Source organism: Solenopsis invicta, chromosome 6 (assembly GCF_016802725.1).
Source record: "Solenopsis invicta isolate M01_SB chromosome 6, UNIL_Sinv_3.0, whole genome shotgun sequence".
Taxonomy (NCBI): Eukaryota; Metazoa; Arthropoda; class Insecta; order Hymenoptera; family Formicidae; genus Solenopsis; species Solenopsis invicta.
Window position 1 is genome coordinate 3,066,275 of NC_052669.1, and position 19,299 is coordinate 3,085,573.

The window sequence follows — 19,299 nt, forward strand, 5'->3', positions numbered from 1 at the left end:
TTATTTTTATGTCGGTAAATCATTTTACGAATGATTTTCTAATTTTATTTTAATTTTTCGCATATAATTACATTTATCACGCTTACAATTATATCCATCGAAGTGAAAAAAGTTATATGCTGGAAAAATCTATAATTTCTAATCTAAGTGACTCATTAAATAAATGATTTGTATATAAATTTTGAAAATTGAATTTGCCATTGAATTTTGGTTGTCAATATTACGCAAGTATCGTAAGCGCGGGTTATATTGAAGATTATCTGGATATTTCTGAAACCATCAAAGTGAGCTTTACTTTCAGCTATAACTGTTACCAACTGCGATCTTTCGTTTTGTGTTAATGCGGTTTACTCCATGGTACAGTTTCAACAACTGTGCTACCTCTAACATAAAAGCGCGTGCACTAAAGTGGAATTACCACAGCATCGGTATAATGTACGTTCATGTGATAGTTCTGATTAAGCAGAGTCTATCTCGCACAACGACATCATTAAACTGGAATTAATAGTAATTTATGGAATTTGCATTCGCTAGTTAATTTACCTGATAATGAACCAGGCAGAATTGACACGCATACGTATCAATCTGAGTCTTATTGCCTAATTGTAAAAAAATGTCTCGAGTGTCTTATCATTTTTCATAATTATACTATTCTTGTAACCAATATTTTACAATGAATAAAGAGATCGCTGAAAATATTTAATGATAAATCGAAAAAGTGCACGCAGATATTTTTTATGAGAATCTTAATGGGTGTTGATTTCAAAGTAACAATCACTTATTCAGACGTGAAAAATATTTTATTTGGAAGAAGTATGGTAAAAGGATAAATATTTATTTTTAAACAGTATAGAAAATATTGAAATTTTTAAGCCTTAAAAACGGATTTTAATATCTAATGTCTCACGCGTTTGTTATTTATTTTGTTAATATTGCAAACGTACAGAAAAAAGAGTATATGTTTAATTTTATAAATAAATTGTGTTACTTAAAAAAAATCTAATAAATTATTAAATACTGTGATTACATCGTAAGCTCATATTATTTAGCATTACTTCTTATTACGTATAAAATGGAAAATCCATTGATTTTTAGTTATTTCAGTTGACATTGCTACAGCTTACGTCCACATATCGTTGCTTTTATTGCAGCCCTTTACTAGCAAACAGTTGCAACTGCTAGAAACATGAATAGCGCGCGGTGGCCTTAACGACTGAATCTTCTCCATAAGCTTCGATAAAGCGGATTACACTCTTGTAAAAATAATTTAGTCCATCGATTTTCAAAGCAAAATGCACTTGGCATCGTAAATGTGCGTCTTTGCAGCCTCTTGGCACGATTAAAAAGTTCCAATAAACGCAAGTTTCGCGAAAAATTGCAACGGTCGCGTATAACGATTGCTTGACGATCGCTCGAAACAACAATGTCTCGCACGATTTTGCTAATGTATTCTGATACTTCGACGATTTTCTCTGCAACGAAATGCGCTGCCAGTTTTCATCCGACGCGGCGCTGCGTGCTGCACGAGAATTCGAAACATTGTATATTCACCTACGGCTTTTTGCGTCTTGCTTCACAATCTCCTTTCTTCATGCTCGCGTTTCGCTTTCCATTCTCTTATTTCGGCTCCTTTTATAATTGTTCCCCATTAAGCGAATCCAAAGGGGTATCCATTAGTCTCGTGTGAATCTAAATGACAACGCGAACGAGCTCTCATAACTTTTGCATCTTCTAACCGCGCTGTACCCATTGCGCGCTCATTCTTCATGCCGCCTCTACCATCCATCCTACCCTCTGTTATCATTTGCATAATTTCGCGAGCGCGTCTATTTCGCACAATCGCGTACATCTCGCGACCGAAGTCGCAGAGTGACTGATCCTGCGCGGCGGATCTGAATATTAAACAAAATCTAGGATGTGGAGAATTGTTTTCAGATTTATGGCGGGATATGTACGCCGACCGTACGTTTCGTCGGAGACCACGCGCGCGAGATGATTTAAAGAATTGTCTTGTCGTTTGCACCATTCCACGCATAAATTTTACGGAGATTATTCGTTCGTTCAGCCTGCGAATAGTGATTTATTTTTTTGCTCCTTTATCGTAATAATCAGTCGAACGGCATTTAATGTCAACGCAATATGTGATGCGAAGAAAAAAATTTATATAAAGTTAGGTATACCACCATGAGTTGTTTCGACGTACAGATAAAATAATTAAATTGCTCCAAAACTTTTCTTGTTGTATAAATATACGTATATTCGTATGCATATCTGCATCTGAAATATTAAATACATAATAATGTTATGTGTATAATATCACACGGAGGTATGCAATCAAATTACAACAGTCATTTGTAGAATCAGTATTTATTTTAATGCCATCTCGACATGCACGTTTGCGTTATGTTCATTTCTGTAATGTCATATGTTGCAAACAGGTTATTTTATGAAAAATCTATCATATTATTATAATTTTATAATATAACAAATTCTGCGTAAAATGTTAGTGCCTCGAGTAAAATTACGAAAATACCTAAATACATGGAAATTCGTGGATTATAAAATAATATAACGAGGTTAATCGTGGATTTCCATACAAGGGAATAAACGAATGTAGTGTAAAGAATCCAATAAGCAGCAGAAATTAATTAATATACAATAAAATAGATATTGACGCATTTATACAGTAATATTATGTTAAACGTGTATCACATGTAAGTAATTAATTATTTGCGCGATTTTTATAAGGATTCAGAGGTGCTTTGTCTTTTACGTGCTCTTTTTAAAAGTTATTTATCGATAAATGTTATGTAATTTAAAGATTGTACTTCTGCTTTGAAAGACTCTAGTGGAGATTCTTGCAGAGTAGAATAATGTTGAGTTACTATTACAAAATCTAATATTAACGTTGTGCAGTAATACAAATGCAAATTATGGAGTTATTTAACTTTTTGAATGCGTAACAGCGCTATTCAATGTTTCCGCTAACATCGACGTATAATTGTTTACGGAGATAGATCAAATATTGAACCGTGCTTGTCGAACTTTCCAACTTTCAAGGGAGATAATCTGAGAATGACTATCACAGTTCCTTGCATCTCGCAGTTCTCTGCGAGGTGAAAATTGCGGCAAGAGTTATCGTGATTTTAAAATGCATACGTTTGAGAGCGAAATTTACAGATAACGCTAAGTCTTTTTCTACTGTGCCGTTCCTTCGTAACTTAAATACTTGCACAGCAACTTGTCCGCGCTCACAATTTCGTACACCCTACCGTTGTTTCGGTAACTTTCGCGACGAAAAAAAAAAACGGCGATGCCCGCGAGAGAGTTTCTCGCTGTCGGTGAGAATAGAAAAGTTTTGTTTTCACAGTAAATACATGGACGAAGTTTCATCTAATTGGTTAAGTCGTTAAGGTCACGAACAAAACCGATGGCGACAAAACTTGAACGATATAATGGGCGTATACTCTGCTCGTTGAAAGAAATGATATACGCAATTCTGTCAGGACGATGCACAGTTCAAAATGTATTGATTTTAACATATAAAGCAAAATACAAAATCAACAATACATGAATAGGAAACAGCAGATTGTTGTTTAATTGCAATTATATATTGACACTGCAGTGCGTTATAATTAATCTTACAAATTGGTGTATATTGGTGACGAGTTTCTCAGTGAACGAGTTTAACATTATGCGGTCAAGCTTGTTTTTGAAAAATTGTTATAAACTATTTGAACAAAAAAATAGCACACATTCATATATATATATATATATATATATATATATATATATATATATATATATATATATATGAATGTATATGTATGTATGTATGTATGCATGTATGTATATTTGGTGATCTTTGATGTAATAAAAAAATATGTTGACAAATGGAACATGCTGTGTGAATATTAATTACTATTGGACAAATAAACTCGCGATTTATAAAATTACGCCCCTGGGTTTATTCGATTAAAATTTTTCTCGTACGCAATCCGGCCAGTCTATATATTGCTAAACTAATTAATATCGGACATGGATCCAGTTCCACTTAGTCCAAAAGAGAAATGTTATTCGCTCTACACACTACGTGATAACAAGTTCGTTTATTGAATTGGTAATGCATTTTACATTATTTCCAGGTTCTAATTACGCGTATCACTGGGACATTATTAGAGTGAATTGATTGTAATTTTGAGTTACAATGCAGTTTGCAGTTTCAGTAACCATCGCGAGATAGAGACACTCCAGTAGCCTTTCCTCTATAACTCCATATTTGCGCTGCGTCGCAACTCTATATTTATTATGTTTTGGATCCGTTCACGCATACCACTTTGCAACACACCTGTCATCTAGTATTGGCTACACCAATTAACTGTAGACAATGATGGCAACATTAATTTAATTGATTTATATTTAACAAAACAGATAATTTATTTTTTTTATATATTTAACATTAAATATATAAATATTTGTTCTTTTTCTATACTTTCTCTTAATTATTTCTCTGACTTAAACGATTGTTAATAATTGGATATGTTTTTTTTTTTGCTTAGTCGTAATAATAGACGAAAAGAAGTAAAATATAAATCTATTTAGGACGAACAGAATCATTCAAGTTTTTAGTGTACATTTTAACAACTTTTAATAAATATACAACAGCAATGGAGAAGGCATTTTAGCGAAAATGTTTGCGAAAAACGTCAAAATTCATTAGAACTTTTATGAAGGTAGTGTACTTTTAATTACTCCAACGCATTGTTTCAATGTAGTATACTTTTCGAGAACAATGTCCTCCTGTATACCATTGTATTTTTAGTGTCACGATTTCAGCTATAAAAATTTACAAACAAAATAAATTTTAACAGCTTTACTCAACGTAATATTTAACATTTTATATTCAGCAGTAGTAATTGCCATAGCATTTAAATTGTTAAGCAGGCATTACTATTGTAAAATATGCAAAATTTTTAGGAAAATAGTCGTTATTGACATTATCGGCAAGAATTCTTTATTCCACTATGTTACTTTCTCCAATGTAAACAGTACATAAATCTATGAACTCTTTCTCAATAATTTAAGTTTATTACACTATTTTTTTTTACGATACGCTGTTAATCTAACTTTGTATTACTTTGTGAAAATTTTTTATCGGTTCGAAAGATTTATTTACTGCCATGAGTTATCTCGTCATATACGTGAACCCGCTGGATTAATTTTTACTATTTTATCAGTGATAAATCACTGTGTTTATATACCGTTGACTTGCGTAATGCACCTCGCTAATTTTGTTTAATATTTATTTACGCCAACTAGCAATTTATTCGGTAATTTATTTCGGTTCCCTTCTCTCGGACAAAAAAATACAGTGCTGTAATATCTAAAAGTAGGCTCAGACTCTCTTGAATAATCCGCTTAGCTATACGTATGCATGTACCGCGAAGCGGCCATTATTTCCAAGTACTTTTTAAGTATACGCGAGTTGCGCTTGCTGCTTTTAATTTTTCCGGCGACATATCTCGGTTGCTGGCAGTACGGTAGTTGGCTACTACTGCCGTATGCCTTGGTAAACTTGAAAATAGGATACGGGAAATGGGGTACTCTCATACATGGTTTGCTTTGAATGGGCCGCGCAATGCAAGTTTATTGAAAGCCGGAAGTTGATCCACTACGGTGAATCGTAATACTCGTCTCTGCGAGGAGGAGGACGCCACGTCTCGTCTGTTCATACGCGCACCCACCTCACTTTAACCTCGTGCAGCGCGAGATTCTTTGCTGCCCGTGTGCCACTTGTGTGTTTTACACGGCTTTTTTGGCACGCGGAAAACGCATTATACACAATAGAGGCCACGGTTTCACATCAGTTTCCGCCACGTAGACTACATCTACATCAATGTGCAGCTGCTCTTGGCTTGGAATTCGTGGCGCGAAACACAATATCATGAGCGCGGATTACATCTCCCGTTTTTCTCACTCGCTAATCCCGAATTTTTTAGAAAAAAGGAAAACTACATTTTACGCGGAAGAATGCAGCATTCCTCATTTATTTACGAAGAAATAATAATTTTGTTTTCCAAGCACGCGCATAAGGGAGGAAAGACAAAATAAAATTCACAAATGTTATTAATTTTTTAAGAAAATATGATTCTGTTAAATTGCTTGTTTACATTATTAATTGTACAGGATATTTTTATAAATCTGACAGATTTGTATTTTACTTTTAAATATTTAATTTTTTAGTTAATCTGAACTAGAATATTTTATGTTAAAAATTAACATTGCAAAAAAATAAGAACACGGTTCTACACAAATGTTTTTATTAAGAAATAATGGGCTTTAAATTTATAAAACAATTCCTATTGAATAATACCAGGACCAGCATTTTATTTATTAAAACAATCGACGCATTGCATCGGTATATCGCTTGTAATCCAGCTAATTTTCATTTTTAAATTTAGAGAACGGCAAGCTTGTAAAGCTTTAAAATGATATAAAATGGTTGGCGAGCCATTAAAAAATGGAACATTTTGAATGGCATTTATATTCGCGAGTTTCATGGCTCGTATTCATCGTATTATCACATACATGCATAACCGGGTTACATTACTGATATATGTGCTCGGAGGATATATTTCTGAGTGCACAAAACAAAACGGAAGTCAGCCACGCAGTGCATTATGCCGTTCGTGATGCACCTGCGTCGTTGCTTGTTGCGAGAGTGGCATTTCCGCCCTCTATCATTCGATTCTGCCGTATCCTTTGCTTCCGAAATAGCCCAGAAATTCCGGTTATTCAACTACGATTGCAAAGATAGCTTCAATCGTATAATGTCATATAATTAATTTTACGAGTTTTTCAACTCGCGTACCTGTCCGTATGCTCCAATAACTCTTCGAGTTTCTCATCCGCTATCATATTCAGATTTTTCCTTAACGAAAAATTTTATATGCTGTTATTACCAGACGTATACTAATTGGCGGATTTATGTCGAATAGACTGCGCGGAGAATTTAATCTAGCGCTTCAACGATACTTTAACTGATGAAATTCGCGATGGAAGATTACGTTAGAGCAACGTAAATCTTGTAATTATGTCGGCGGATATCAATAATTAATTTTTGTTATTTCAATATTTTCTTTGGGGTATATTATATATTTTTGTCGAGCAGGGTTGAGCAGGTAAAGAGATTGTGTAAACAAAGTATTCTTTAATCTCATCTCTTTTTATAAAGTTTACAGAAAATATTATAATTTAATTCTGTACTACATGTATAATATATCGTACTGTACATAAAAATATGTGCAAAGTACAATTGTGATTTAATAATATTAATGATTATTTAGCAGATATTTTAATAAAAACATTTTAAAAGATAAAATGAAAAACTTGTTATATGAAACTTCTGAAATGCCAAGGATTATTAAGTACAAAGTGATAAGAGATAGCTATAAATCCTTATTCATTTTCTTATTATCATAATTATTATGTTTTTTTAAATATCTATCGTTAACTTGTTGAGTATATAGCTGTTATACTATACAATAGTATATGCATTTCGACATTTGCAACTATTAAAACTGAGTCGATTAAAATGTAACAATCTTTCCTATTATTACGTATTGACACCAATTTTGATTTTAAATAATGCTTTAATTACCAATATGTAATAAGCTGATGCAAATGTCATGCATTGCCAAATATCAACGTAAAATGTTATAATTTCATATAATAGTGCGCGGTCAGATCCGTCATACAAATGCCGCACGTTTGAATTTATTGAATAATTTACAAACGAATTTAAGGAATATACATACATACATACATATATATATATATATATATATATATATATATATATATATATATATATATGAATCCAAGTGGAACAAGTGGAAAAATAGACGTTGTATCTAAAAAATAGTTTCCGTATATTTTTTTACATAATAAAAGTTACAAATATGGGCACCCTTTGATTTCATTCCCATTTTTATCTAAAACCGGATATTTTCCCGAGGCGATTCCTATACGTAGAAAGCAAATGTCAATATGTTTCTCGAATAGGGCGCCGGAACGCTCTTCGTTATCGAGTTGCATCGATCGTAACGAATAATGCTTCCACGGGAGAGAATAATAAATTTTTTAACGACGCCGATTCATTAGCAAGTACTTAAAAATGCTGGGGTCAAGTCCGGCCCTCGCCTTGCCTCGTATACGCCTTTATTCATTCTGCCGCTGACAGAGAAATTAAGTGGGGCGTGGGAGATAAAAAAAAAGTTAATAAATGGCCACGCAGACCCCAGCCGGACGAATACAAAGCGGCGTTACTAGATTGCAAATCAACGTTATGTACACCCTCATGTATCGTGTCTCGCTGAGAAACAAATTCAGTTGTTGACATTGCGACGCGTTGACAGCCCAATTATTAAGTATAATGGAAATTTTATCATCCTTGCAGCTCCTCGAATGAAGAGATTTTACGGCATATCATATACACCATAAAATGATTATTCAGTTTATAGCGCGAGAAAATTGTCAATAGGTGTTAGAGCTTTTGGTAATATTCCTTAATTGAATCAAAATACCCGCATAAAGAATGTCCGTACGATGAAAGAATTTGAGAGTTATAAAACGGAGAGGGGAATTTATTTATGTTAAACGCGCGGTATTACATATTTCAAAAAAAATTCAATAAACGATACTGTAATAAGTATGATGGTTCCGGCGTATCTATATACATATACTAAGCCCAGAAAGACCGCATAATAGTATTTTAATCAAAATGTTTAACAAGTTTCACATGAATTGAATTTGCGCGCAATAAGGTCTCCCGTTCCAAATGTTTTTCTTCCGCAAGTTGTTATTACGATGTTCTATTTGCTTCAAAGCGAAGTAAATACGTTCCCAATATGTTTCAATATCGATCCGCGTTGACTCGCAAGCGATGGTCGATGAGCCAAAGTGCGAGGAAGGCGCCGTGCATGTCTATGCGCTCGAGGCGATAATTCGTCGCGTCCTGAGCACATTTAACGACAGAAAGATTCGCTGGAGCCGATCTCCTGGAATAAATCGCCGAAAACCAACGGGTACTGGCAGCTCGAATCGCGCTCGTTCCTCACAATCGACAGACACCGACGCTATTTTCTCGAACACGTCGATCTTCGTTCCGTCGCCAGGGCGTTTCTTCCTGTTCCGCTTCTTTCGCGATTTAAGAAGAAACACCAAAAATATCGAAGAATGTTATTTTGTCGCTCGTGTAATCATTTTTTTGGTAAACAAGAGAAGCGTAGTATTTTATTTGACGAAGAGAACAAGAGTTGCTCGTATCAAATACCTCCGGTATCTGTAGTGAGAAGACTTGATAACCCAATATTGAATATATCCATATGGTCGCCAGTGATAGTGGTAGATAGCCAAAGGGACTAATGTTTGTAACAATGAGCAATCTCCGAGTACATCCTCAATGACAACAGGGACCGTTTGTGTGTTAATTGGCAGGTACCTGTAATCAATGACTCTGTGTGGGCGCATGATTGAAAATGATACTCCCATGGGAACATTTCAACCAAGACGCTAATTCGACAATAGTCTGTATTCTCATCGCCCGTTAAATACGATTATTCGACATTGATCCCGCAATTCCAAATGTAAATGCATTTGCTCGCAAATTAAAGAAAGAGTTCCGCAATGTTTTATCAGTTTGTATTCCATCTAGTTTGCGGTATCGCTCTATCTGCTTAGTTGTGCAACAGATAATAAATAAAATATCAAAATGAAAATATATCAACAAATGTTTTAATAGGATAGCTGTTTTTCAATTGTGATTGTTTTTTGACGAACAATGAGATAAATCTGATATTGGGTCGTTCGAGTCTGTACAATATACGAGATATACCTGCAATGTTGAAAATATTGATGTTACGCTAGGTCAATAATCGAAGATACGGAAGATTATTCTTTATGCTATGTGCACAAAATAATTAACGTAACATTTCAAATAATTGTGTTGGCTTTTGTTTGTTTTCCTATTAATCTCTTCAATTGGAAAATATTTGTAATGCAGCGAAAATTCAAGAACCGTAAAATTTATGCAATATGTACACATTGATTATTAGTAAATTAAAAATTAATAGTTTATTGTATGCTGATTGTATGTATATGCTGATTGTATGTATATAATATGCTGATGAGGTTGAACAATGTTGGTTCTTTCAATATTGGTACGCATTCCTTTTATACTTCAATTTAGAGTCGATATTCTCTTTTTTTTTTTGGTAAAAGTTTGATTAAATATCGTTTTCTTACGCAACTTCTTACAAGTTACTAGTTTTCAATATTGAATATCTTAATGTTAAATTGAAATTTGTTTAAATTCCAATTTAGTTGAAGTTTAAAGTTATATGAAGTGCAACCATTTTTGGTTGCATCTATCTTTTTGCAAGAATGTTTTTCGAAATTAACTTTCTGGAAATTAATTAATGTAATTTTAATAATTTACAACTTAAAATTACAAGATTTTTGGCAAATAAAAATATATATAACAAAAATAAGCATAAGAAAATAGATTTTCCAAATGTAGGAAGAATCGCAAAAATTGAATGAGAATAGTCTTAGAATTAATCTTTAGGAGCGCTTTGTATAGATTTTAATAATTCTTTGATCCAAAGTGATTTCTCAGACAGCAGATGAACGAAAGCAGCAGATTTACGTATAATTGAATTTTAATTTGCCCAGAGAGGGAACCACCCTTGCAGAAATAGCCGTGGATATTCAGTCGCTAAACGATAATTGAATCGGATTTTCGAATCCCGCGATTAAGTCGCTTCCCTCGTCGATTTAACGCTTTCCTCATCCCTCGTATTTTTTCGAAGGAGGTAGGAATATTTTACCCGAAAGACACCCCCGCGCATATTACAACCGGCGACCGATGCCAATGGCGTGAATGGCTGATGAATTGGCCCGAATGAATTTTATCACGCCAATGCGCGATCCAGCCGCATCCGTTCGTGCCATTTGTTCAACCTTCGCGCAAGACAAATGATCATATATTTTAATACGAAGCTTATATCTACCGCAATTGAAGCAGCCCGCAGCCGCGGTTTACCGCGTGCAACCCTCCCGGAATTGTAGACCGATGAATTGGCTTCCGGACTGCGAATGATGCCACAGCCGCGGATCGCGTTCCAATTTGCATGGAGCAATATTATTTTATCCTCGAATCCAAGGACCAGCTTGCGTAAGCTCGCGCGCGCATCAATATGTTGGATGAAGTTGCAGTTTCCGCTGTTATCGTGCAAGCGGAAATTTAAATCTTGTAGGGCATCTACAAAATATTATGCTGAATTTTTTTCGAATATATAACTATTGTATTCAAAAAAAGTATTATAAAAAACAATAAATCTTACTCAAACCGACTTAGAAACAGATCATACTATGGCATTAGTTAAATTCAATTATGGAAAATTTTAAGTTTCATTTGCAACATTCGTATAACAAAATATTTCGAATTGACAAACACTTTTGTGTACACATAGCCTTTCGAATTGTTGTTCTGAATATTTTCGCGTGTATTGCCATTCCTCATAACAAATTGTACTTTTGCGAAAGAGTTTCGAATGTCCGCAGAAGCTGTATATGCAACAGATATCGTACAAAATATTTATGCATATGTTATGCATTACTGTATTCTGAAATTATGGTAATGTGACGTTTTTCAAGTGAAAACATTCCAAGTGCGCAATTTCAACGTAGGATGACGTATATGAATATATAATGGTCTCTTTGACACGTACATTGTCGGCAATTCTTGAGGAAGAGGACTCTACAATGAAGATGAACGATATTCTCCGTGTGCGCAATTGTGAATTAAATTATGTAATATTTTTTACGAATCCAATAGATTTCCGGAGAAAAAAAAACGATAATGGACATCCCTGCTCTAGCTGTTCTCAATTAATGAATATCCGATGGCGCTAATGTAATTAACGGCATTCGCTTAAACGGCATTGCGAGCGAAAACCACCGAAATAGTCCCAACGACCGTTCTCGTTTTTCTTGAATTGGCTATGCAACTGTGCTTTCTCTGAACAGATGGTGCAACAAAGGAACAAAAATGCACTCGCGCTATCGTATTAAGATTAATCTATTATTTATGGCTTACGCAGACTTTCATCTCGATGGTTATCGTGCTTCTTACAACAAATTATAAAATGATAGCTACAAAATCTATATAATTTCTACGTGGCCTGCTCGAAAATTGGCTTAAAAGTGCCTTTCAGACGAAATCTAAAATATATCCTTTGTATATTGTTTTTTCTTCTTTATATGCTTACACGTTATAAAGGGCAATTTGCATTCGAGTTTTATCATATTTCTTCGCCATTTCGTCTCAGTCGCCGTGTATCTGAAATATGTTTTTTTTTCGCATGCGATTTGCATGTAAAATAGATGCGCGAGAGAGGTGAAATAGAGACTTGTTATTGCTATCAACTGGATCGCAGGTGACGAGTTTGGCCGCGTTTCAGATGAGCGAGACCTATCCTTGGACGAAGCGCTCGTATGTGGCCCCTTTGAGAATCTTTTACATCCAAGAACAAAGCATTTTCATGATCCGATGTAAATTTTCGTATGTTATATTCACGCTATCTTTTGCACGTATAAATGAAGTCAGAATGGCCAATACAGAAAGATATGTACATTTTATCACTTTCCGATTTTACAATGCCAGTTAAGAGTTAACGAAATTTAAAAACTGCAAGCTTTTAAGATTTATTCTATTCTTTCTAATCAACGACAAAAAAGTTTGATTGTAAACACGCGAATTTTGGCACTGAAATGATCTGCCAAGAAAAAAACTTTGGCTTATAACGGCTTGCAGTAAAAACTCTATTTTGCTGCAGTTTTAGGTAAACAACTTTTAAACGAGTAGACGGATCCAAATAAATTTTTATACAAATTTTTTTCAGAGTTTTATTAGAATATGTAAAAAATTTGATTTAATTCGTAATTCTACTTTTTCATCAAATTTCAATAATAACAGAATTAAGTTTTACACAAATTTAAAAGTAATAAAAGAACAATTGAAGTTTTCAAATTTTTTTGTAACATTGTATAGATGTGACATATACGTCCTTAATTAAAACAGAACGATCGATATCGAAATAATTGTTCTTTTATTACGTATTTCGTATATTAAAATTTCTATGGAAATGTATAAGCCCTGATAGAAATGAAACTAACTGAGAGGATTATGCAAACATGTAATTAGCGTATCAAAGCAACGCACAATTCTGAAGTCGAGTTTGCAGCACAAGCGATTCGTCTGAGACAATTTTGAGGTCGTAACAGATTAGGCTTTAAGCTTGATCGACCGAACAACTACAGCTTAGAGAACCCGAGTACTGTTATTAAACCACCAAATCCAGTTGCGATCGCCTATAAAGTGTCTATTCCACTAATCCGCCGTAGTAGTGTGTGCAATGTCGATAGCTGCTACTGAAGTTTTAGTAAATATGGAAGTATATTTGAACTTCGGCCCTTTCCGATATCACAAGCAAGATTCGATTTTGTGAATAAATCCGATTTCCAAGATAAGCAAAGTTCAAAGTGCACACATTCGGCCGTATTAATATGCAGTAACGTGTATTAAAAATATATTTTTAATGGTAACACGATTACAGATGTCTTTAAATCATTTCTGTTTTAAAAAAAGAAAAGGATTTTTTAAATTGAAAATTATTTAATCGCACTTTGACTATAAGAAGGGAATATTTATTAGTCTGTAAATGTCAAGTAGATTTAAAACGGTGATTAGTCTTCGGTAGCGAACAATGCCAGAAATCCGCTATTTTTCACAATTCTACAAAAATTTATTACGAGTTCAACGTGTAGTCGACGTAAACATCATAAGTTTTGTAGAACATTTTCTTTTTTCCAACTATTTGTATGCGTCAGGTGCATATATTTGCTAATATACTTGTAACAAGTTAAATAAAAAAAACTGTTTAGTCAGATTATAAAATATTATATACTTTCTTTAACATAATATACTCGCAATAAATTATTTATGAGACGTTTCTCTTGCAACTGTATTACAGATATTAAAACAAATATCATTTTATTTGAATATATCCGCCAGTAAAATATTTGTTACTAAAATATTCATCAATAAGAATGAAACACGTGTTCTATGGTAAACACGACATGTAAGTGTATTTATTAATATACGTTGTAAAGTAGAACATGATCGTTTATTTGTTTATCGCGTATGCTGTCCCGCTATTAAAATCAGAATTTGCATTTGAATTTTAATGAAAGCCAATAATTTAAATGTAAATTAAAATGCATATTTTACGCTCTTTCACTTCGGTCGAAACGTTCATATCGCTACTTATACGCGATATGCGTTTTCCATGCGAAAAATACAGCTGTCGTCGCGTTAAGATTTCGTTTCATATAACGTCACTGAATAATATTGATAAAACAATCGCACATTTTTATAAAATCATATTTATCAAATTACTTTCTTGAAACAATTTTCTGTCGAGCATATACATAATATAACAAATCAATTATTCATTTTTTCTCGCGTCGTACACAGGATATAGTCATACAACAACATTTAAAGTTTTTTTTTTAAACGATATTTGTTCATTGATAATGAGATTAATAATTCATATGTGATTCAGATCACGTTCTGCGGAAGAGAAGCATTTGATTGCATGCCTCCTTTTTATACAATTGAACGATTTTATTTATGTGAGACAACACGGCAAAAATAAACTGTATGACTAACGAATATATAAAGCTCTCCCATTGCGAGTAAACCGTATCTGTATACAAAATTGCGCATACTTATTAGTTGTCGTAGTAAGCTGCTATTTATAAATAAACAGAATGTTAGGATCTTGTTTTTCCTTATTACTTCAAGCGTTGCATGCTCTGAGAAGCAGCCTAGCTTCGACTCACAATCAGCTGATATAATAAATGAACAAATACAAAATCGAATAAGTAAAACTCAAAAATTTTCTTCTTTTCAAATTACGGCTCTTAATTCCCGAGTTTAAATGGTTAAAAATACATCAAAGTCATTGTTGCGAAAACAAATGTCGGTTAGTTGCAATAACAAATTTCAAAAATCATTTCGGCCAAAGCACATTTGAGTCAGTTCACATCACTGTGATCAAGCTGTATATATATGTAATATTATTATATTATATTACAATCAGCGATTAAAAGCTGTATGAAACGCCACGACTTTAATAATAAATTATTATAGTACGTTAATTACGATATAACGTAGTCCATACTATGATAAATGGGGGAATGAGAAATTTTTTCCGGCACATGCAAATCAGTCATCTTGTGACACGCAAAAAAGACATTAAGAGTTTAATTTGCAATTTTGCCTTGCGATCTGTTTCAGGCACTTCTACAAGCCCACGATGTTGCCGGCCACGAGGTTTACGGCGAGGAAGCCACCAGGGTAACGCCACCGCCGCTTCTCACGTATTTAAATGGCGGCGACGATCTTGAGGGACAAAATGGCGATTTAGATGAGAAAATTACTCGCGTTAGACTGGTGCAGTTCCAGAAGAATACGGATGAACCGATGGTGAGTACCAAAGCAGTTGCAAAATATTTCGACGATGAGAGATAACATTTTTATTTTGAGATATGATACTTCCGAAAGCTTTACGTGAACTGTATGTGATTTCTGCGTGAAACAACAAAGGAAAATCATATATATATATATATAATCAAATGTTCTGAAATTCGCGAATTAAAATATCACAGCAAGAAAGTTCTCGAAAAATTAAGTAAAATAATTATTATATATTTTTATTTTAAATGTAAATTTTTTTTAGATTTAAGGGTTTAAACTGGCCAATTACAATTTATGTCTCATGTCTGTGAGTTGCGAGCGGTAGTACTACGGTAACCGTATGATAAGCAACTATCTAAAAGTAATATTTGATTGATTAATTTTAAGTTCTTATTGTATATCAAAAATTATCGCTTACAATAAAAATTAGAAATAATTATTTTGTTTAATTTTTTAAGAATTTTTTTGTAATAATATTTTGATTTGTCAATTTGGAAATACTCTATACATGTATTTTTTTAGTGAATCTTTCAAAAATATGCGTAAAAAGATACGTACACAAGAGTTTCAGTGAAAACATGAAAATATATAGATATGAAAAATGTTGTTATAATATCATGTTGAGTGATTTGAAAATTATATTTTAAATATTCCTTTAAATTATTGCACAAATAAAAAGAATGTAATAAAGATTTACAGCATTACATTTTGATAACAATCAATATAAGAATGAATTTTTTTTATGTGTAAAACTTCGTTGTCACAACAATTTTAATTTTACATTCCCATTATTATTTATTACGCATGCAGCTTGACACGATATTTACCGTGTTCAAAACACGCTACCATGAAATGATGTTTAACATTTTATTATCGGCAAAACATTACATTTATTACTCTTGATTTATTTCGTATTTTTCGATCGGTTTTCAGGGAATCACGCTAAAAATGAATGAGGACGGGCAATGCTTCGTGGCACGAATTATGCATGGTGGGATGATCCATAGACAAGCCACTCTGCACGTCGGCGATGAGATCAGAGAGATCAACGGTATACCAGTTCAGAATCAATCCGTTAATGCCTTGCAAAAGATTCTGGTGAGTATCATCCGTAAGATTATTCTCGTAACTGCGAGCGCAATTTAGAACTTCTTTTAAGCTGGATTATCAAAGTGATTATTTCTTTTAATGAAATCTACTATAAATCCTTTTAACAAATTCTTATTACGAAATTAAAAAGAATTATATTTTTTGAAGCAAAATATAATTTCAATATCAATATTAGAAAAAAGGTTCATCGAAAATATTTCATCATTACGCGCGAATGATACATTTTGATGATTGTTTACTCGTAGTCGTAGTTTCTGAAGAATCGGTTCGACTGTTACAGCGGGAGGCACGTGGATCGGTGACTTTCAAGATCGTGCCGTCGTACAGGAGCGCGCCGCCCCCCTGCGAGGTACAAGTAAGACCCAACACCCAAACCCTTCCCCAAAACACTATCGAATCTAGTAAGCCCACATCCTCCACGGCCTCCACGGGCGCGAGCTCTGGAGGCGGTGCGAACAAATCCGGGAAACCGGTGAAAACCTCTGCTGCCACCACGAGCAAGGAGAAAGCGCCTAAAGCGTCAAAAACTTCCAAGTCTAAGAGCGCTTCCTCGTCTACCGAGAGCACGCCTAGACGTCGCTTGAATCCATTATCGGCCCTACGATCGCGAAAGTCTTAAACTCTTCATTATCGATCTCGATTTCAAGTAGCCTGCCCGGTTAGATCGTATATTCACAAAATTGCCAGAAGCACATTTGTTTCTAGACCTAATGATAGATCTTCCCCGGGACAAAAATTTATGCCTTCTTCCAACGACACTACTACATTAATTATTGAGATAGTGAAGTTGCTTACAAACTTAGGCCTTATAGAGTAGGTAGTTCTTATGGCAGTTGATAATTATGGTAGGTAGTCCTTGCAGTTAGTAATTATGCATGTTAGGCTTTTTACCCCAATACGCTTTACTATATTGATTGCGTAAATGCGTAAAAATTACTTTTTTGAAATATGCGAATTTCTGTAACATTACTGTTTCATTATAAACGATCTTTCTTCAAGATGATAAAGAGTGCGATATATGCAATGTTATAATATACGTATATTTACAAATTTAAAATATATATTTAAAGATTTAATTAATATAATGACTATATAAATAATTAATATATTATTTAAATTATTTATGTGTTAATTGTTAATTTAATTGTTTGTTTGTTTGTTATTTGTTATTTCAGTTTTAGAGAAATTATTTACAAGAATTTTTGTTAGATATTTTATTCTCTTACAAACTATTTATTCTTATTTGATAGAACTAATAATAAATATAATTAGTTTTATACATTTTTTCGAATATTATTTGAATTATCAAATTTAATTTTCTAGTCACACCAACACTATGGATATCTCGTATATTATTGATTATAACCTAAGGACATGATTCGAAGCATGAAGTAATCCATTACTCGCGATTAAATAGTTTGTCTTAGTTTCTCTTACGATCTTCTAATTTAACAAATAGTACTTTGACGTTTCTGATTAGGTTTGCAACGATAAACAACTAATATTATTTATTATATTATATATGAAAAGATTTATTACGAATAATCATACACGAAGAGAAATTAAGAACAATTAATTCGATTCAAACTTGACACACTTTCGTAATGAAATGCCATTTCATATTTCATAAGCTGGGACGTATTGTACGAGTATAATTTCAAAGAGCTCACGCAACGTGCGAGAAGTCTCTGCCTATTATCCGTTTCGCGATTAGGAAAGTTTTGGATAATGAACAGAGGGATATGCGATTAGTTTCTCAATAGTTTGCAGTTCGTATATAGTTTCCTGCGTAATTTCATCCAAGGTAGACCACGAAGTTTACAAGGAGTTTGCAGGAAGAGACGCGGTTAATAGTGTCCACTTTGCGTTGTGTATAGAATAATTCAATATTAGAAAAATATTCGTGTGCGGTCGGCAACGAAAAAAAAAGTATGGGAAAACATATATGCTTCTATCCAAAGATTCAAAATTATTTTTAGATATATCTTATTGCACTTAAAAATTTCATTAAAATTTGATATCTAATTGAAATTAGCGGGTTTATGTGAGTTGTGTTTAGTGAAAAACAATCGGGTGCAATATTTCTCTTGATAAACGTACAACCATCAATTAATATGATATACTTATATACAATTATAGAGTGTCTCGTGATTCACGAATCAAAATATAATAACAAGGAATTGTTGAAAAATAAAATAACTATCGTAAATTTTTATTTCAAATAATAGTTAAGATAAAAGATGTCCATGTCACAAATTACATTTAGTCATATGTTTCTAAGTTACTAATACTGTAGAGATTTAGTGACAGCATATGACAGTCTAAACGTAATCTCTGATTGACCATCTTCAAGCTGTTCCAACCCTTGTATCTTAGAAACTATTTCCTGAAATAAAACCTGAAATAAAGAACTTTTTATTTTACTTAATTTTTTGAAAACACATGTGTGTGTATGCGTGCGTGCATGCGTATACGGACATGAAATGGATCTAAAAATTATGAAGTTATCGTAGAAATGTTTTGTCTATTTCTTTCTTAATTAAGATATTTATAAAAATTTTGTGAATTAGTTAATATTTCGAAAA

General features: G+C 33.3%; 1 protein-coding gene across 11 annotated transcripts in view; it reads left to right on the plus strand.

Annotated features, from left to right (window-relative positions):
* The window catches only part of LOC105193883 (peripheral plasma membrane protein CASK), a 196,950-nt gene that overhangs the window by 152,704 nt on the left and 24,947 nt on the right, over window positions 1–19,299 (plus strand). For 7 of the 11 annotated variants that reach the window (XM_026130650.2, XM_026130653.2, XM_026130652.2 and 4 more), the window contains 3 exons: window positions 15,425–15,613; window positions 16,538–16,702; window positions 16,995–17,069. In XM_026130650.2, coding sequence (XP_025986435.1) covers window positions 15,425–15,613; window positions 16,538–16,702; window positions 16,995–17,069 — 429 coding nt within the window. The remainder of the gene's footprint in view (window positions 1–15,424; window positions 15,614–16,537; window positions 16,703–16,994; window positions 17,070–19,299) is intronic. The other 4 variants (XM_026130651.2, XM_026130654.2, XM_026130656.2 and 1 more) reach the window with 1 other exon arrangement.